We start from the raw sequence: 21,874 nt of genomic DNA, 5'->3' as shown, positions 1-21,874 counted from the left end.
ATCAGCAGTTTATCAGCTAACTTGATATCGAGATATTAATTAACATACAAAGATTTCATTAATCAAACCACAAGTCCTGTGGTCACCTTTCCACTGTAACACGAAATCAACGCTTGACCTTGATAATTTCTGACAATTCCCGTAAACAAGAACACATTTTGAAGTTATTGATGATGTATGTAGAGGGAGACTTTGTACAAAAGTCGATTGCTTGGGTACCTCTGTCCCATTCGTGTTTCTACCGTGAAGCAGTTGTGTTTGCATGGCTGTGTTTCGGTTTGAACAGTGGAATATGGCGTGAATTAACCGGGTACAGAGGAATAACATCTAAGTCCTCAGGAATAGCAACGCATGGGGGGTATCATGGGCGAAACAGTATACTCTATCTTGTCCATGGTACTGGTCATGTCTATAGGCGACGGTTAGCACTATCCATCAGGTGGGCCGTCAGCTTGTTTGCCATTCTAAGTTTTATAAAAAAAATATTACCAGAGCAAAGCCAAATGGTCATAATCATCACCATATCAGCCTTTAACTGTCCACTGCTGAACATAAGCCTCCCCTTAGGTGGATTTTGTCAGTAGTTTCCACGCTTGGCTGCGGATTGTCAACCGCAGTTAGGCTTTAGAGATGTTTTAAGAGAGACGCTGCTGCCCATCCCTCGCCGTCTCTTAGTCGTCTCTTACAACACCTACGGAAAAGGGGGTGAAGAGATTGTTAGTAATGGGGTCTTATAGCCTCCACGCGGTACCCCCTGGAAACCATCATGTTTAATTCTTGTCGAATTCATCATGGTGGGCCAAGTGACCTGCATTCATTCTCACCTGTCATTTTCCACTGGTGCCTCGTCAGTGTATATCAATAGCGCAGGCGGGGTTACCAATCCATTTTCACACATTAAAAAAGAACACCACGGAAAAAAAAAGGATGGCCTATTCTATGCCGGGACCACACGGCCATCGAATAGTACTACTAGTAATATATTCTGTAACTATATATTTATTAGATTTGTCCCGTGACTTTGTCCGCGTAACTGTGATATGTTTATTAATCGACATTAAAAGCCTGTGTCCTTCTTCTCCCCGTATAGTACTTATTTGCCAAATGTTATAGTGATCGATTAATTAAGGTGCTAAGAAGTAACGAACAAACAAATAAGCAAATTCTCACGGGTGCACACTACATCAAATCACATTAGAAACCTCTAAAATTATCACTGTTTCTCTACTATATTATGCATGTATCGAATCACTCTATCTATTAAAAAGAACCTCATCAAAATCCGTTGGGTAATTTTATAGATCTAAGTATACATAGGGACAGACAGTTGAGAAGCGACTTTGTTTTATACTATGTAGTGACTGTGATAAAATTTTCAACAAAAAAATACATAATATAAGTTGTTCTAAAATAAAAAATAAAATTTTTGAAGTACAAATAAATTCTGTTGCCGCATCCACGAGCTTTCATTTTGTTCGTACCTCCAAATATGGTTTTACGTCAAGTTTCTTGATTAATGAATATTTAACTACGTAATCAAGAACAAGATTTTATAATAAGTAGGTTGATGCCAAGGTCAACGTTTGAATCGTGTTACATAATTGCATTTATTGTATGCAAAAACGCTGGTGCGGCGACGAATTTGCTTCGTTTATCTATCAAGGAACCAGTAGCATACCTAGATATAATATATTTCAATAGAACTTACAGAAAAACAAGTTTTTTTGCAAATATCAGAGAATCACTTTTTAAATGAAATTAGTGATAAATTAAAACTTCAAGCGATATTTTTTTGTTATATATATATAGCAGTCGTTAAAAGGAATTTTATATTATTTATATAATGTAATGTCAAACGTATGTTGCGTCACAGTCGCTTATGACTAAGGGTCGCGAATTGATTCCAAAACTAGTCGAGCTTTTCGATATAATTACACGTAAGTTAAACCGGTAATTGTTACATTAATATACACTCCTCGCAAAAATTAAGGGAACATAAAATTTTTTGAAATTTTTGGGTGATTTTCAACAGGCTGTATTTCAGTGAAAAATAATTGTACAGGAAATTTAAAAAAAGGGTTTTGAAGCTTGAAAACTCTAGTTTTCAGATTTTTTGGTGAAAAAATTTTTTGAGCTCCGGTTTTCATGCAATTCTTAAACAAAGCTGAAAATAATTTTTTTCACAAAAAAAAAAAAAAAATATTTTCAGCTTTGTTTAAGAATTGCATGGAAACCGGAGCTCAAAAAATTTTTTCACCAAAAAATCTGAAAACTAGAGTTTTCAAGCTTCAAAACCCTTTTTTTAAATTTCCTGTACGATTATTTTTCACTGAAATACGGCCTGTTGAAAATCACCCAAAAATTTCAAAAATTTTTATGTTCCCTTAATTTTTGCGAGGAGTGTATATATATATAATATAGTATGTGCTTACAAAACTTTTAACATGGTATTATACCCATGGTATCCATCATGTTTTATGTCCCTATACTCTTCCATATCTCACCCTTATACTAGCCTCAAAAGAATTTAAAAAAAAGCAACTACTCTACACAAATAGTCAAACTGTTTATAATTACTCCTCTCCATCCAAAGGTTGCCTGCAAGAGATCTCTTAGCGATAAGGTCGCCCATTGTTTTCTCACTGTGATTACTTCTAGTAATTGTTTATATCTATAATAAGTTTACTATTGTAATCTTATGGAGGAAACAATAAAGAATATCTATCTATCTATCTACACATCTCATCCTCAACGGCTGCTCAAGTGATCCTGAAATGTGAGGCTGTGGCCTATCAACGTTTAGAAATCCTCGGAACGGTGAGGTCGCTCCGTGAGGCCTGTGAAGAACCCAGGAAGCTTCTGCGCTTCTGGGCGGAGCTAGGTTGGCTGTACTAGCCACGACTCATACGCACACAGCCCAAATGAGAGGCTTAGCGCGGAAAACAGAGTCTTTCTCACATTCACACACATCTATCTGTCTACACATCTCATTCTTATACTAGATTCAAAAGAATCATCATCTTCCTACCCTTATCCCAATTTTTATTTGGAGTCGGAGTAATATGTTTTTATTCATATTACAAAAAGATTTTGCTTTTAGTTTTACGACTAGCCGCATGCTTGACGTCAACCCTCTTTGAGAAAAGAGGTACTCAAAAGAATAAAACAAAAAACTTAAAACTCAGTCACAACTATAAAATAATATAAAGTCCCCTTCTAATCAATTTGTTTTCCTATAAATTAAATTAAATTTACTGCTTATAACTAAGTATCGGATGCGAGAAATTCAAAAGTCAAGTGGGGGGGATGGGGGGGAAACAAATCTAATACAGATTCTTATAAAAATGAACATCAATTAAAACTTTGATAACAAAATTATTGAGACTAGATACAAAACGATTAACTTTGATGTATAAATGGTACAGAAATAACTTTATAACAACACCGCTCCTTCCTCTCAATAAGGTTTGTTTTAATTTAAAATTCTACAATTACTCAGAAGTTAACGTTGATGGAAATTTAAACTGTTCTCTTACTAACTCTTAATCTACTTTCCTAGTAAAATTAAACTACAAGCACTTTATAATGTTACTAATAGTATAAGTGCCATATAAAAATACCAATTGCCCATTCCTCAAGATCGCATACTCTGTGTTATCAAAAACCAAATTTACAGCCTAAATGGTCGCGTACCACGCGATTTCAGAGATGTTTTTTCTCACGAATACTCAGGTTATGGAATGAGCTCCCTGCCGAGGTTTTCCCAAGAGACTACAGCATGGGGTTCTTCAAAAGGGGGTAAAGAGGTTTCTTAAGGGTCGGTAACGCGCGCATAATACCTCTGATATTGCAGGCGTTCATAGGCTACGGTAACCGCTTACCGTCAGGTGGGCCGTATACTTGTTTACCACCTCAGTGGTATAAAAAAAAAAAACAAGTAATAAGCATCTGAAGGGTAGAACTTAAAACACATACATTCTAGCCAATTCAGAAAGGACCTAGATTGATCCAACCGGGAATCGAAACGGAACCTAATTTACGTAAAGCAACATCTCCAACATTGCATTATGAAAATGCAGCTCCGTCTACGCTATTTTTGTATACTGTCGAGGTACCAGTGAAGAATTATAGGTGAGGATGAAATCAGGCCAATTGGTCCATTGTGACGAAATCACCAGGATACCATGATGATTTTCAAGTCGGACAGTACGACGGTCAACCTTACAGATAGCAATGATTACCAGCCAATCGAATATTGACCTCATTATATTAAAAGTATGAAGTATTATTGAAAATTTACTAAAGGGAGACTTTGTACAAAAGTCGTTTGCTTGGGCGCCCCTGTCCTATTCGAGTTTCTACCGTGAAGCAGTTATCTTTGCATTACTGTGTTTCGGTTTAAAGGGTGGGATATGCCAGTGAATTTACAGGGTACAGAGGAATAATACCTAAGTCCTCAGGAATGACAACGCATAGGGGTATCATTGGCGAAACAGTATGTTATGTCCATGGTACTGCTCATGTCTATAGGCGACGGTTACCACTTTCCATCAGTTGGGCCGTCAGCTTGTTTGCCATTATAAGTTGTATAAAAAAAAATATAGTTTCTCTAATGTAACGCAATATAATTTGTCCTATATAACTTGTTTTCATTTATAACTATATAATTGTAGTTCAGTTGAATACATTACAGTACACACTGACATTGAATCGTCCAAAATTTTATGATAATTATTGTTTGTTTCTTTAACAACCACAGTCGTGTAACGATACAAGTGTTTGTAACATATGCAGGTTCTTGTGTATTACATATTATTACTAGCCGACTCCTCACACGTTGTTTTACCATATACATAATTTTTAGAACTATACATGAAAATTTATCCTACTACAATTATTATATTGGATTGCCATCTTGCAACCCTATTGCAGCATATAAAAATCGCGATTAAAAAACAGGAGTTGATCGTAAAACGGTGAAAATTTGAGGTTTTATGTATTTTTAATGCTAAATCATAATAAAATAAAAATGGAAAAATTTGTCAAAAAAAATTTTTTTTTTGGGGGGGAGGGTCGCCCTTGTCATTGAGGGGTATGAAAAATAGATGTTGGCCTATTCTCAGACCAACCCAATATGCACACAACATTTCATAAAAATCGGTAATGCCATTTCGGAGGAGTTTGGTAACAAACACCGTGACACGAGAATTTTATATATAAGATTTTATTATTTATAAGTAAAAATGCCGTCTGTTGACTTTTGAAGAATTATATGCATATTTTGTTTTTTTTTTTAATTGTTTATAAATATTCTTTTTTATAAAAAAAAAACTATAATTGTCAGTATAGGTAAAAAAAAGGTTCATTTTGAACAACAAGTTACATTCAACTATTGCATATTATAAAAATATTCCGACACTAGCTTTTGCTCGTGACTTCAGTCGCGTGTGGTATACGATTTCTCGCGAATTTTGTTTTGAACCATAAAGCCTGATTCTAAAATGAACATCTAAAGGGAATGTGCAATATTGTTTATTACACTGATATAATGTTTCATGCATTCAACATTCCTGAGGACTCAGGTATTATATTCCTCTGTACCCTGTAAATTCACGCCATATCCCACCCTTCAAACCGAAACACAGCCATGCAGACAACTGCTTTACGATTGAAACACGAATGAGACAGAGGTACCCAAGCAATCGACTTTTGTACAAATGGTGATGGTTAATGATGATGATGAAGTATTATTCCAGTTTACATTAACGTAATCAATCTTAATTGTTACAGATGTTCTTTTGACGAGTTGCTAAACCCTTTGCATACTAACTAAATAAATAAAAAGTCGTTCTATCTCAGAAACTTTTGCACATAAAAAATCTTTATTCTTTTTATATTCCGCTGAGAGAGGTAGTCTCGAAGTTTTTATTTTCCCAATTGTTTTGGGAATAAGCGTTTTGTCCGTACTTCGTTTGAAAGAAAGTGTGAATCAACATACTACATAATTCCAGCTAAATTCTAAACATTTTATCAAAAAGGTTTAATTTTCTCAAAATAAAACCAGTATATATTTTTCTTTTTAAAACTAAATTAATTGAATTAATAATATTTTATGATTAAGATTTATTTAGGTAAGATATGAAAGCTAAATAATTGATTTAAAATTTACCCACAATTAATTAGGTTGATTATTTATTACTTTTATATTATTAATAATAATAATTAATGAAAGCTTTTTTCTCTTAAATAGTATATCAAACATACATACTACTGGTATATAAGCATATAACTGACGAATCTAATTCGGAAAACTACGCCACATTTTTTCATCCAAAATACCTGAAAGTTTGAAGACGAAGGTTTTTAACTAATGCGTGTTTGCCAATGGAACCAAAACATGGTCCTACATAGTTTCATATATGTAACTAAATCCTAAATGAGGATATCCGCAAAGAAATCAAAATGACCGACATAGCTATCGAGCTGGCTAGCACGCTATTTCAGCTAACTTCGATAGCTTCGATAACCTGGTAACATAGCTCGTAGAACCAGCAGCTAATGGGGAAGGAAGGTTCTTGAGTGGCGACCCTTTACGGGCAAATACGAGTATAGCGTAGAACGATGATCCCCGATTAGATGGAGTGACGACTTGAAATACATTGCAGGGACTCAATGGATGTAGATGGTGACCGTTCCTATATTATAACCTACTAGACAAAAAGAGGTTTTTTTTGATGAGTGAAAATGGTATAGTAACCCCGCCTGCGCTAACGGGATACGCTAGCGAAGCACCAATGAAGGATGATAGTGAGCATGAAAACAGACCAGTTAGCCCATTACGATGAATTCATCAGGAATTAACCATGATAGTTTCCAGGGGGAACCGCGAAGAGGTCGACCTGGTTGGGTATATTGCTAGCAATGGGATTCCCAGTCTCCATTACTAACAATCCCTTTTCCCCCGACAAAAAGAGGTTAGCTTACTTGTTATATAATTTTTTTACAAGAATATTACCGAACCTTTCTTTGGGGATTTTTAAAAATCACTGTAACGTCATATTCCACATTTTAAGGAGCGCAGTAGAGCCGAAGTGCGTACCTCTTTAATTGCAATTATTGGTAAAAAAATTGTGTGTCGAGAAATAAAATTTTTAGACGGAAATAAAATCGGTACGGGAAAATTTGGGTTCGTTTTTGCATTTTTAATATTTGTAATTCGTAAAATACATACAGAAGATGATCATATGTATTATTGAAAGTTTTTTTTTTTCACTTGTAAGGAGCGCAGTTTATTATATATATAGTATTTACTTGGTAAAATGTAGTTGCCACTACGTTTACCAAGTAACTACCACTACGTAGGGGACAAAAGTATTTGATTTAGTAATCATTTGTGCTTAATTATAGTGTCTATATACAAATGCTTCGAGAAAAGTGTGTCAACTTTTTCATACAATTTTGGTTGATAAGTTATGAGTGATTCCTTTATAACTTCTATATTTATTTTGTTTTTTTTTTTCGTGCGTCTTTTTAACGCGTAAACACTCACGATACATTTTATGCGTAATTATATAGTAGAACACTGATAAAAAAAGAGTCAGCTAATTTGACAATTAGCTGACAATAAATTGATCCGTTATTGAGGCTCGATACTCTATCTATATATAATCTAAGCATTTAAAATTGCGTTCCATAAAAAAACTGACCTCATTGTGGCAAAATCAGTTATTTTAACTTTAAAACTAAACTACTGAATCTTACTTTGTTACGTAGTGATCTTCTAATTATATCGTTCATTCCTGGTCATAGCGTTTCGGTATTAAAACAACAAATATGCCCTTTGTTATTTTATTGTTTGCCATAACATGACGTTGTTTCATTAATACCATACTAGTTCAATGAACTGTAAATCAATTAGTCCCTTCTAGACATAATGATGTTTACGAATCATTAGGCACATGAAAATTTGTCTTTGTTGAATTGATACAAACAATAGTTTGCAGCTACTAGTCGAAACTGCGTTAATTAGGTTATTCGTCGTAGTCATAAGAAATGTTTCAGTTTTGTATAGAAAAAGTTGAGTTTATTAACGCTTGTTGTTTTATATCAATTGTGATTATGCTAGTTCTGTCGAAAGTAAACTATCTCCGAATACGTTGATATCATTAGTGCTTACTTCTCTTTGTTTTTCGTGTCTGGAGCCTAATCTGAAAAATTTTTTTGTTGTCCCAAACTAAGTAGAGACTGTAGCCTAGATGACTGGTATAAATGATTAAGTACGTCCTATTTTTCTTACATACGGAAATAATACCTATAACAGTACATACATACAGACAGCAGTACAAACTGACGTACTTATGAATACTAATTTTTTTTTTTTTTTTACAACACAGGGGGCAAACGAGCATGCGGCTCACCTGATGATGAGTAACTCCGGCTTACCATGAGCACTGTCGGAAGTTTTCTTGTAGGTTATGATATTGTATGTGGAAGAAAGTGCCTTGAAAAACGCACGGTGGAATACCGCCACTCATACAAATGGTTGGATGATGAAACTTTAATTTGTGGTGAATTTTATGATGGTTTTTTTTTTATACAACTTAGAATGGCAAACAAGCTGACGGCCCACTTGATGGAAAGTGGTAACCGTCGCCTATAGACATGAGCAGTACCATGGACATAACAGAGTATACTGTTTCGCCCATGATACCCCCTATGGGTTTGCCATTCCTGAGAACTCAGGTGTTATTCCTTCGAAACCAGTAAATTCACGCCATATCCCACCCTTCAAACCGAAACACAGCCATGCAAACACAACTGCTTCACGGTTGAAACACGAATGGGACAGAGGTACCCAAGCAGTCGACTTTTGTACAAAGTCTTCCTCTGGTGAAATTGAACAGCAAGTATCAATGCTAATAATGATTTGTACTGGAATCGAATCCCACAACCATGCACTTAAACATAATTTATTAGCATTGGTTGAAACCAAACATTGTTAGTTTTCGATTTTCACTCAATCCCCTCTATTATTTGTAATATAATATTGTTTTTGCCAAATTTCAAGATCAATCCAAATTAACGGTGAGCTCTGGGAAATATGATATTTTTCTTGATTACTCAAAATGGGATATTACCTAAGTATTAGTAAATCTTGTGTTTACCTACTGCCGCATTCAATTCTTGGAAGAACACATTGAAAAGATGTAAGAAAGAAATAAACAAAATAATGACAACGACTAATGACAATCCTAAACAATAAATTACTTATCAGAATCATCGTGATTGAGGAAAATAAATTGATAGCACAAAACAAACAATACAAGAGGAAATGCGTAGCGGATCATCTTTCTTGACGAGTGCAAGGTCAAAAGAATACGTTTTTTTTTTTATACAACTTAGAATGGCAAGCAAGCTGACGGCCCACCTGATGGAAAGTGGTAACCGTCGCCTATAGACATGAGCAGTACCATGGACATAACAGAGTATACTGTTTCGCCCATGATACCCCCCATGCGTTGCCATTCCTTAGGACTCAGGTGTTATTCGGTGCGGTAGATTAAAAAAATGTAATGACTATTCAAAAGTGCTTCAATGTAAGTTTATTTGAATAAATGATTTTCTATTCTATTCTATTCTATTCCTCTGTACCCAGTAAATTCACGCCATATCCCACCATATCGTTTCGTTCTTGTCGTTTTCTATGAAAGCAATAGTAGTTATAAATTTCTGTTAGTTCAGAATATAAAAGAATTAATTAATTTAAAATTTAAAATTGTTATTGAAAAATTTGTAAATTTCAAAACTGCGTACAAAGAAACGAAACATATCGTGTAACAGTGATGGATGATTGGCATTTACTAAAGAGTGAAAGAGTTAGCAAAATAAATAAATTGACTTCGAAAAGATCACGGCCTTTCACTGATATATATGATGTCTTTGCAATGATTAAAGACTATCTCCGCAATAAATTATGATTATTCTAAATGACAGAAACCACTCGGCCGAATTAAGTGAACTACGCAAACTCATTGCTCAAACACAATTGGTAGTAAAGGATGCTTGGACTAATTCCGAGGAAAACTTAACTCAGTGCTATATCCTTTGTTACGAAATCATAATTTTTATTATTAAATATTTATACTAGATATAAATACCAGAGGGAGACTTTGTACAAAAGTCGATTGCTTGAGTACCTCTGTCCCATTCATGTTTCAACCGTAAAGCAGTTGTGTTTGCATGGCTGTGTTTCGGTTTGAAGGGTAGAATATGAGGTGAATTGACAGGATACAGAGGAATAACACCTGAGTCCTCAGGAATGGCAACGCATTGGGGGGTAACATGGGCGAAACAGTATACTCTGTAATGTCCATGGTTCTGCTCATGTCTATAGGCGACGGTTACCACTTTCCATCAGGTGGGCCGTCTACTTGTTTGCCATTCTAAGTTGTATAAAAAAAATCTATTTTCATTCATAATAAAAATGTTTTGTTACAATACTTATTTATATAGACATTGTTATATATAAAAATATATATTTTAGTATATCAGTCGAATACTTAATGTATCACCATGGCCAAATCGCATTTCTGTATTTCACACCACAGGCTTGCATACCGATTGTGTAATTCGAAGAATTAATCATCGATGTAAAAGTGTTTTGGCAAATAAATACTCATTTCATTCATTAAATTAAATATTCATACTTGTTTGTCGTCGTAAGAATGTATTATTGATTTCCCAAATTCCAATCAATTGTATAGAAATCACACGGGAGGTTCCCTGCGATTTCTCTATTATTTTATTTACTAGAAGATATTTTAGTTCCAATTTTAACATTATATCATTATATATGTTTAATGAAACGCTACAATTTTATTTGTTTGTTTGAACGCGCTAATTTCTTGAACTACCTGTCTGATTTGAAATATTCCTTTTGCGTTTCATTTGCAATTCATTTTGTAAGAAAGTTTTGTAGGCCATTCAATATTAGCATATTTACATAGTCGAAACTGGGATTCAGTTAGTGGCGTATATGTCAGGTTTTTTTATGAGTGAAAATGGTATGGTAACCCCGTCTGCGCTAACGGGATAGGCTGGCGGAGCACCAGTGAAGGGTGCCAGATGAGAATGAAAACAGGCCAGTTAGCCCATCATGATGGATTCAACAGGAATTAACCATGATAGTTTCCAGGGGGAACCACTAGGAGGTCGACCTGGTTGGATATATTGCAAGCAATAGGATTCTCAGTCTCCATTACTAACAATCCCTTTCCCCCCGGTATATGTCAGGTAAGGTAAAATCAGAAGCAATCCCATTTTGTAATAAAAAAAATGTCAGATACGGTTAGTGTAGTGTCAATTCAGCCATTAAATATCCACTGCTGAACATAATCCTTCCCCATAAGAGGAGTTTTGCCAATAGTTGCCACGCTTGGCAGACGGGTTACCAACCGCAATTAAGCTTTGAAGCTATTTTCACTATCATATCCCACCCTTAGTACAAGGGTTAGACTTAGAAAAATTTTAAAAAAGTAGCTACTCTATACAAATATTCAAACTATTTATAATTACTCGTTTCCATCCAAAGGTTGCCTGAAAGAGATCGCTCTTAGCGATAAGGCCGTCCATTATTTTCTTAGTGTAACATTTTCTTGTAATTGTTTGTATCTATAATAAGTTTACTATTGTAATCTTATGAAGGAAACAATAAAGAGTATCTATTTATCTATCTACACATCTCATCCTCACACTAGACTAAACATAATCCTTCCCCATAAGGGGAGTTTTGCCAATAGTTGCCACGTTTGGCAGACGGGTTGGCAACCGCAGTTAGGCTTTAGAGATGTTTTAAGAGGGACACTCATCTCTCCACTATTAAATTCCCTTTCTCGCCTCTTACGACACCGAGGGAAAAGGAGGGAGTGACCTATCCTAAGCCAGGATCACACAGTTAGTAGTGCATAAACTGTGAACTGTGCCAAAAATTATCAAACAAACATCATTTACAGATTTCAAAAAATAAATTTATTAAAAACAATCAATACAATAAACATAATGAATAATTTAACAGACACCAACAAGTTCAGTGGTACAAAGAGACGTACGGTAATGATTTTACAACCGGCACTGTCTCGTGAACAGTCGAACTATGATGGGACACTGCTGAGTCTCCAGTCTTCAGACTCAATAATGGAGATGAGTGGAACAGTGGAGTTGGGTGTACAAGCACCGGTGCTGACTGAGTCAAAACGGGGGCTGTATGCACAGGAATTAGATTTGAGTGGATCAACGTGCTGCCATGGTTGACAAATTGATTACTTCTTGTCACGGTCGTTTTTGATGGAGCAGCATGTACTATAGCGTCTTGTTGAACAGCGTGTGCAGCCAATGGTACCACTGATACGCTGTGAACTACTGCAGTGCCACCATGGTTTACGACTTGACTACTCTTCGTAACAGTACTTTTGGATACAGGTACTACTGGAGTATGTACCAGTGAAGTGTGAACGACAGGAAGAACAGGTGTATGGATTAGAGTGCTTCCATGATCAACCGCTTGACTGCTCTTCGTGATTGTGGATTTGGCTAATGGAACAGTGTGCATTAGCTCCGTATCGTGGCTCAGCAGTAGCGCTGGCGCAGCCGTTGCGCACGCGAAAATGGCGGCAAAAATTATCTGCAATTCAAAATAATAAAATTAATTAAATTATTTTATTATTATTATATCAGCCTTGAGCTTTTTTTATACAACTTAGAATGGCAAATAAGCTGACGGCCCACCTGATGGAAAGTGGTAACCGTCGCCTATAGACATGACCAGTACCATGGACATAACAGAGTACACTGTTTCGCCCACGATACCCCCCATGCGTTGCCATTCCTAAGGACTCAGGTGTTATTCCTCTGTACCCACTCAGTAAATTCCCACCCTTCAAACCGAAACACAGCCATGCAAACACAACTGTTTTACGGTTGAAACACGAATGGGGGAGAGGTACCCAAGCAATCGACTTTTGTACAAAGTTTCCCTCTAATATCCACTATTGAACACAGGCCTTCCCCTTGGAGGATATTTCCAGAAGTTTTTCCACGCTTAGCAAGCGACATCACAAACGCTGTTAGGTTTCGACGACTTTTAGAGAATGAAGCTGTTACCTATCCCTCTACAATTAAGTTCCCTTAGTCACCTTTTACGACACCCACGGGAAAGGAAGGGGTGGCCCACTCTATGCCGGGGCTACATAGCAAAGTTTATATTAATATTTAAGTTATATTAAATTAAGTAATTTAATTTTAAATTGTACAAAATCCAAAATAACAATAAACAAAAAATCTAATTTTACAAATGATTGTTTTAAAATAGCAACTTGCTGTTTTTGATATCTCCAATGTAAATACAAAAATAAACATATAGTTAGATGTAAACTTGAAATTTTTTGTATACTTTATAATAATTTGTAAGTATATTGATATCTAAATATTCTCTTTTATTATATTTAGTATAGAATTTCTCAAGCATATTTAATATTTGAAAAATATTGTTTCATTTATCCACCATTAAATTTAACTGCACATCAAAGGACAAATAAAATTTGTATTTTTTTTTCGGACATTATTATTCTTTTTGTGTAATATATCAAAAACAAAAAAAACATTTTCTGTTGAAAAGGGTGAAATTAAATATCAAAGGGCCAGTAATAAATCAGAGATTACGCGGTGTATGCCGTGTATAAATGGTTGGAAATAATCATGTGCAATTTATTTATTATTAAAATTATGCACTTACAGTGTTTTGCATTGTAAACTGTATGTGTCACGTTTGCAACAAGACTGATGGGTCATAAGTTCGAATTAACGTTTTTATATGTCAGTGAAATTATTGATTGACCCAGATTGCGACAGTCCCCGGCGCTTGTACTTGAAATATATATATTTTTTTTCGATCTCATTATGCGAACGCAGTAGTTCGTTAGCGAATCTTGCGTCACGGAAAGTGGATGCGTGGACGCTGTCTCGTACCTTGTACTGATTTTTGACATGTTTGACGAATGATTAGCGGCTCGTAAGGACATTGCTATAATTATAAATAATTATGATAATATATTGACATGAATGAAAAAAAATTACACGTAAAAAATAACCGCTTTTATAAATAATAATAGTGTGTAATGAAATAAGTTTTTTTTTTTTTATACAACTTAGAATGGCAAACAAGCTGACGGCCCACCTGATGGAAAGTGGTAACCGTCGCCTATAGACATGAGCAGTACCATGGACATAACAAAGTATACTGTTTCGCCCATGATACCCCCCATGCGTTGCCACTCCTGAGGACTCAGGTGTTATTCCTCTGTACCCAGTAAATTCACGCCATATCCCACCCTTCAAACCGAAACACAGCCATGCTAACACAGTTGCTTCACGGTTGAAACACGAATGAGACAGAGGTACCCAAGCAATCGACTTTTGTACAAAGTCTCCCTCTGGTAAAGTTTGAGAAACCGAAATCCAAAGATATAGAAATTGAATAAATTTGTCCAAACAGTAACGAAGACTGAATAATGGCTGAAAATATTTTCATATATATTAATACTTTGATAAAATTTTAAATATTACTGTTCTTTATTTACCTTTTGTTATTTATGCGTACCTACAATTTTTCTTTCTAGTTTTCTACATATTCGACGATTACTTATTTACAACAGAGATTTACCAGAGGGAGACTTTGTACAAAAGTCGTTTGCTTGGCCACCTCTGTCCCATTCGTGTTTCTACCGTGAAGCAGTTGTGTTTGCATGGCTGTGTTTCGGTTTGACGGGTGAGATATGGCAGTGAATTTACAGGGTACAGAGGAATAACACCTTAGTCCTCAGGACTGGCAACGCATAGGGGGTATCATAGGCGAAACAGTATACTCTGTTATGTCCATTGTACTGCTCATGTCTATAGGCAGCGATTACCACTTTCCATCAGGTGGGCCGTCAACTTCTTTGTCATTCGAAGTTGCTTAAAAAAAAATATCCAAAATTAGAACTAATAATTCCATTCGTCCGTTTTGTTTTTTTAGTCTATGTATGAAGCGATTACGTCACTGACTCTCAATCGATTTTGATAATTCTAATACCAACCGATACTTGATAGACATATCGATATTACGTATTGCTACCATATTAAGTCCATCCATGTTTCAACATTTCGTTACAACCTGATATCTATACAAATTTTGTCCTGTAGACTCAGCATAGAATGCATCATCCCTTCCTTTTTCGTGGTTATTGTAAGAGGCGACTAAGGAATTTAGGGTCGAGAGACCAGCACCACATCACCAGAACCTTACTGTGGTTGTCAACCCGCCCGCCAAATATACCATAGCAACTACTGGCAAAACCCTAATAGAGAAAGGCCTATGTTCAGCAGTGGACAGTTAACGCCTGAGATGATGATGATGATGATCTAAACAAAAACACAAAAATAAATAAACTCTTGATACTATTGAAGTCAGTTTTTGTCTGTAAAAGAAAATGTTAAACTTTTGAGCTGACGGCCCACCTGATGGAAAGTCACCGTCACCTATAGATATGAGCAGTACCATGGACATAATACCCACGTGCATTGTCATTCCTGAGGACTCAGGGGTTTTTTTTTTTGATGAATGAAAATGGTATGGTAACCCCGCCTGCGCTAACGAGATACGCTGGCGGAGCACCAGTGAAGGGTGATAGATGAGAATGAAAACAGGCCAGTTAGCCCATCATGATGAATTCATCAGTCGACCTGGTTGGGTATATTGCTAGCAATAGGATTCTCAGTCTCCATTACTAACAATCCCTTTCCCCCCAGGACTCAGGTGTTATTCCTCTGTACCCTGTAAACCATTTAGCAAATCTTGTTTCTGCATTACCCGACTACTACAGAAACATATTTTTGTGAAATGTTTACAAAATTTATCCTTTGTTGATATTAAGTCTAAGTAATTTATTATTCCTCAGAGTTAATTAATAATTAGATTGACCTTCTCGTTCAATGTTAATGAATAAGTTTAAATAAGATAGGTAAATATTTATTTATTCCAAGAATCAGTCCCTGTCTGTTTGGAAATTGTGTAGTATAAATTTGTGGAAAATTGAACATAATCAAAGACTGGCGAGAGAAGAAGTTTACATATTGCTGTAAAATATTACTAAAAAGTAATATTTATAAAATATAATGAAATGCACGTATGTTTACACGCACGTATGCTAATACTCACACACGCACGAACACACGCACAACACACGCACGCACGCACGAACACACGCACGCACGCACGCACGCACACGCGCGCGCTCACATACACACACAACAGAGAGAGCGAGTAAGCGAGTAAACAATGAAATTTGTAAAATTTTTATTTGCTTAATAAATTCACAAAAAAAGGCAAAGTCAAATAAAATTAATAGATATTTTATTTTCTACGTATAAATATCAAACAATTAAGATATCTATCTATCTATCCATTTAAGAGCTGCGCTCTTGTCGGTGGAGCTCTTGCCACTCACTAAGATTTTCAGCGAGTCTCTTCACCTCTTGATACGACACGACACCAACTCCTTCCTTGATCTGCCTGATGTAACTATGTCTCGGTCTCCCTCTTCCCCTTCTTCCTTCTATCTTACCTTCTATTATAATGTTCATAAGTTCGTCGTGTCGTATCAAGTGTCCTAACATTTTTCCCCTTCTGTCCTTAATATTCCTTAATAGTAATTAAGATATAGTCTGTTCTAAACATAATAGGCAGTCTAGTTATCAATCGGCATCTCTAACCGCACAATTATACGAGTCTTATAAAATAATAGTGAACTTTTGCAATAGTCCCCGCCCATAACATTAATAGATTCAAATCTATCGTCGGATCGGCAAGTCACGGGCTGCAATCTTTGTAAGCTCGATTAAATTCATTGTCACGACATATTTACGGGATTATAGCCTTTATTCCTTACGCAATAAGAATGAAGGGTAAGGTCGGCTTACCAGATATCAAATAAGGAAACCGTTGCTTCACTGAACAATGGTTCTCTTAACATATGCGACCTTCACCTGATTCCATGTTTGATAGCGATATTATAGAATCAATGGAGAGTGGTGATGGCTGTAACCTGTTATCCGCCTTTATAATAATAAGAAATACCTATTCTACGTGTTAACATACTAAAATTATTAGTCTAAGATGTAGTTAGTTTACCAAATTTCATTTCAATCAGTCCACCATTTTATTTAATTAAAAATATTTAAACATTTTAGATAAACTGATTGATTGATTGATTTTACACACAAATTGTATTGATTTGACACTACGATTAAACAATTGTTACTTCATTATTTTTATTATTTTATTCAACTTATAATGGCGAACAAGCTGACGGCTCACCTGATGGAAAGTGGTAATCGTCGCCTATAGACATAAGCAGTACCATGGACATAACAGAGTATACTGTTTCGCCCATGATACCCCCCATGCGTTGCCATTCCTGGGGACTCAGGTGTTATTCCTCCGTACTCAGTAAATTCACGCCATATCCCACCCTTCAAACCCAAACATACCCATGCAAACAACTGCTTTACGGTTGAAACACGAATGGGACAGAGATACTCAAGCAATCGACTTTTGTACAAAGTCTCCCTCTGGTTAATGTTACATTAATTCAATGAAATTGACCTATCCATGAGCTAAGCAAATACCTATCGATGTGTATGTACTCGTAATATATTTTTTTTAATCTTCAAATAAGCAATTAATAAAAAGTTCCTGAATAAAACAAAAAAATTAAAAAGTAACCAGTGATATAGTCACAAAATAACAAATGTATATATATATATATATATATATATATATATATATATATATATATATATATATATATATATATATATATATGCGTATGTTTGCTGTCGTCGTTCGTAATGTCACGTATGGGCACCACAGAATATCAGCGCTGTAGCAATTAAATTGCTGCAGCACACGCTGAGTGGTGACCACGTTGGCAATAATAAATGTAAAGTTTTTTTTTTTTTAATTCATAATTTTTGTAATTTTTTGTTGTTGTCAATAAATGTTTCTCTTTCTTTCTCTAACTAAGTTAATTAAATAATTACCGTGTAGTCTCGGCTTAAAATGGACCACTTGTTCCTTTCCCGTAGGTATCGTTAGAGGCGACTCAAGGAACTAAGTGATCAAGGGATGAACAGCAGTAGCCCTTTTTAAACATCACCAAAGCCTACCTTCCTAATGTATGAGTGTCATGTTCAACAGTGGACAGTTAATGGCTAATATAATAATGAAAAAATAATAAATAATTAAATAACACCTCAGACGGTTTGGATTCCAAGGCAGCTCACTCCCGAGAAAGATGTAGAAAGCGGTATACTTGGATACTGCTCGCATAGTACGCCGAATTCTCGCCCTGGGACCCTGAACTCTGGCTGATTGTGCTTCTGCTAGTTTGGTTTTGCCATCTCTTCACTTTAAAAGAGTTGTAATTTTGTTTAAAAAAATAATTAAATAAGGTTTATCAATGCCTATTGCTAGCAATATATGACAGGAGTCATGACGACCTCTACGCGGTTCCAACTCTGTCTAACCTGATTACATCCTCACTTATCATTCCTCATTGGTGCCCCGACATTATAATAAGCATAGCAGGTGAATCATTCCATTATCATCTTCATTGTCTGGCCACTGCTGAAAATAAGCCCCCATAGACCGCCAAAAGTAACGGTCCCGACCCACCTGCATCCATTGACACCCTACGCATTTGAGGCTATCGCTCCATCTAGTGGGGAATTACTCCATCATGATTTCTTGCATTAAAAAAAATAACTGCAAATTGTTCCAAACGTGAACTTCAATTGACCTTTTTAGCTTTATCCGTCTGATTAAGTAGATTAGCGGTCAAAATGTTTCAACAATGTTTAAACATTACAAAATACGCTTTGCGACGTTGAGATATGATCAAACTTGAGGACAACGGACAAGCTATATCGGTGGAAAGGTAACGCTGTGACTATTGCTTGCTTACAGTGCAACAATTTAGTGCTTGGGTAACGCTGCGCCGGTTGCAATATTTTTTTCGTCACGTTTTTCCGCTATATTTTTTATACTACACTGATGGTAAAACAAGCATACAACATATCTGATGGTAAACGGAATTACCCTTACCTATGGACACCTTGTAGCAAAAGGGATTGTTAGTAATGGGCTCAAATAGCCCCATTACTAGCAATATATCCTGTCAGGTCGACCTCCACGTGGTTCCCCCTGGAAACCATCGTGACTAATTGTAGTTGAATTCGTCAGGGCGGGCTAACTGACCTGCTTTCATCCTCATCAGTCATCTATCACTGGTGCTCCGCCAGTGTATACCGATAGCGCAGGCGGGGTTACCATACCATTTTCATCCATAAAAAAAAACCGCTGTAAACCAATATTAATTGCTAATTAAAGCTAATTATATAAAACATTAATTTATCTTTCTATCTACCCGTACGAAGTCGGGGCGAATCGCTAGTATGTAATATTTTCGACTGTTTATTAAGTTGCGAGCTATTATTATCTTCTTTGTTTAACGGATGATTTGAGGGAAACATCGTAAAAGAACATCGAATGAACGTATTGTATAGCATGCGGTAATTTTGCTGAGTAAGCACTCGTCGAACGGCCTGTACTCTGTCAGTTATTTGTTTCAGTCGCTATTGGCACGGGGTTAACAACCTGTGTTATGACTCGAGTTTTTATACGTTTAGCGTAATAGATATTTTTGGCAATTATTAGTTTGTGGGCAAAAACATATATATATATATATATATATATATATATATATATATATATATATATATATATACGGGATACGCTGGCGAAGCACCAGTGAAGGGTGATAGATGAGAATGAAAATAGGCCAGTTAGCCCATAATGATGAATTTATCAGGAATTAACCATGATAGTTTCCAGGGGGAACCGCGAGGAGGTCGACCTGGTTGGGTATATTGCTAGCAATGGGATTCTCAGTCTCCATTACTAACAATCCCTTTCCCCCAGGTTTTTAGCGGTTACCAACCCGCTTGCCAAGCATGGCAGCTACTGGCAAAACTCCACAAGGGTATGGCCAATGTTCAATAGTGGACAGTTAATGGCTGATATGATGGTGATGCTTTAATAGACAAATTTTTTGATATTATGTATTTTTTAATGGGTGATAATGGAATGGTAAACCCCCTTCCCCCGCGCTATCGGTATATACCGGCGGGGCACCAGTGAAAGATGATAGATGGGGATGAAGCAGGCCAGTTACCCCATCGTGACGAATTCAACAAGAATTGTTCACGATGGTTCCAGGGGGAACCACATGGAGGTCGACCTGATAGGACATATTGCTAGCAATGGGGCTGTCAAACTTCATTGTTAACAATCCCTTTCCCCCAATTGTGATTGGTTAAGCCATTAATGCGCCGGGAGATAGTAAACTTTCACATTTATAATATCAGTAAGGATTCGTACTTGAGCCCTTAAATTTAAGGTAATAAAGGCGATTGCATTAAATCTTGAAAAATAAAAAAAATTTAGACTATTTTTTTGTTTGTCATATGATAACTTCATCAACGTAGAACTATTTATGAATTTTTTACAAGCAACAAGCTACACTCCCTTGTTGTTAGTTCCGGTCGAACTTTGTCATAATATAAATCATTCTTTCGTAGAGCAAAATCATAAGTATTGTATTATTTCAAACAGATACAAACATATAAATACAAATAGACAATAAATTTATTCCCTGTAGGGCGTAGAAAGACAATGAATATTACTAAAACCGAGATCCGGTACCATTAGCAATATTATTTATATTATGGGGTCGTGTAATAAACAAGAACGTCGTTATTGGTTGCTAGCCAGCGATCTGTAATACGAAACTCCGAGGGTTTTCCATCCTTCCAAACTGTTACTAAGCTCATACTGGTATTTCTAAGCTGACAAGGTCCTGTCATTGCCTTCTTATCACTGTACAATCCACAGTGATATTATAAGCTAATACTCGTATACAGGTGACATAAAAATTGTTAATATCATCTAAAAGAGAGGTCTAATAAGGATACTGAACATTTTTCCTGAAAAAACTGTGGTTTTTTTTATGCAACTTAAAATGACGGCCCACCTGATGGAAAGTGGTAACCGTCGCCTGAGCAGTACTATGGACATAACAGAGTATACTGTTTCGCCAATGATACCACCATGCGTTTCCATTTCTGAGGGCTCAGGTGTTATTTCTCTGTACTCTGTAAATTCACTGCCATATCCCACCCTTCATACTGCAACACAGCCATGCAAACACAACTGCTTCACGGTAGAAACACGAATGGGATAGAGGTGCCCAAGTAAACGACTTAAGTACAAAGTCTCCCTCTGATAAAATCTGGTCTCCATAGATAAGTGGCAAATAAATCTATTGTTAGAAATACAAACATACAGTAATATCTATAATATATATATAGCACATAGAAAGAAATATAACTAATCCAGTGAAATACAGAGGAGAGGAAAAGAGTAACTATAATGAATAAAATTACAACTTAATTTTTAATTACTGTATTTCTCTGAGTTCAATAAGTTTTATAACTTATTATTTTATAAAACATAAAACTTATATATATATATATATATATATATATATATTATATATATATTACATTACTTTTATAAGTTATGCCACTCTAATCGAATATAAAAAATATTAAATCGTCAACTCGTGGTATTTCCTTATTATCAATGCGTGGTAAATAAAAACATTTTTCAATATCATAAATAACGCCATTGTTGTTTTTGATAAAGCTTTACACGTGTAAG

The 21,874-nt window shown here is 35.8% G+C and overlaps 2 protein-coding genes across 2 annotated transcripts in view; one reads left to right on the top strand and one right to left on the bottom strand.

The window, feature by feature from the left end:
* The window catches only part of LOC113516388 (neuropeptide SIFamide receptor), a 195,021-nt gene that overhangs the window by 152,552 nt on the left and 20,595 nt on the right, over positions 1-21,874 (top strand). The window lies entirely within an intron of this gene.
* Positions 12,005-13,848, bottom strand: LOC113520947 (uncharacterized). The gene is made up of 2 exons (XM_052898524.1): positions 13,790-13,848; positions 12,005-12,679 (listed from the first exon to the last, which is right to left on the bottom strand). The coding sequence occupies exons 1-2, from the start codon at positions 13,799-13,801 to the stop codon at positions 12,086-12,088; spliced, it is 606 nt and encodes a 201-aa protein (XP_052754484.1). The 5' UTR covers positions 13,802-13,848; the 3' UTR covers positions 12,005-12,085.

The sequence above is a fragment of the Galleria mellonella genome, unplaced genomic scaffold, assembly GCF_026898425.1.
Source record: "Galleria mellonella isolate WM207_F2 unplaced genomic scaffold, CSIRO_AGI_GalMel_v1 utg44, whole genome shotgun sequence".
Lineage (NCBI taxonomy): Eukaryota > Metazoa > Arthropoda > Insecta > Lepidoptera > Pyralidae > Galleria > Galleria mellonella.
The sequence above is the reverse complement of the archived record's forward strand: the minus strand, read 5'-3'. Positions and strand labels throughout refer to the sequence as shown.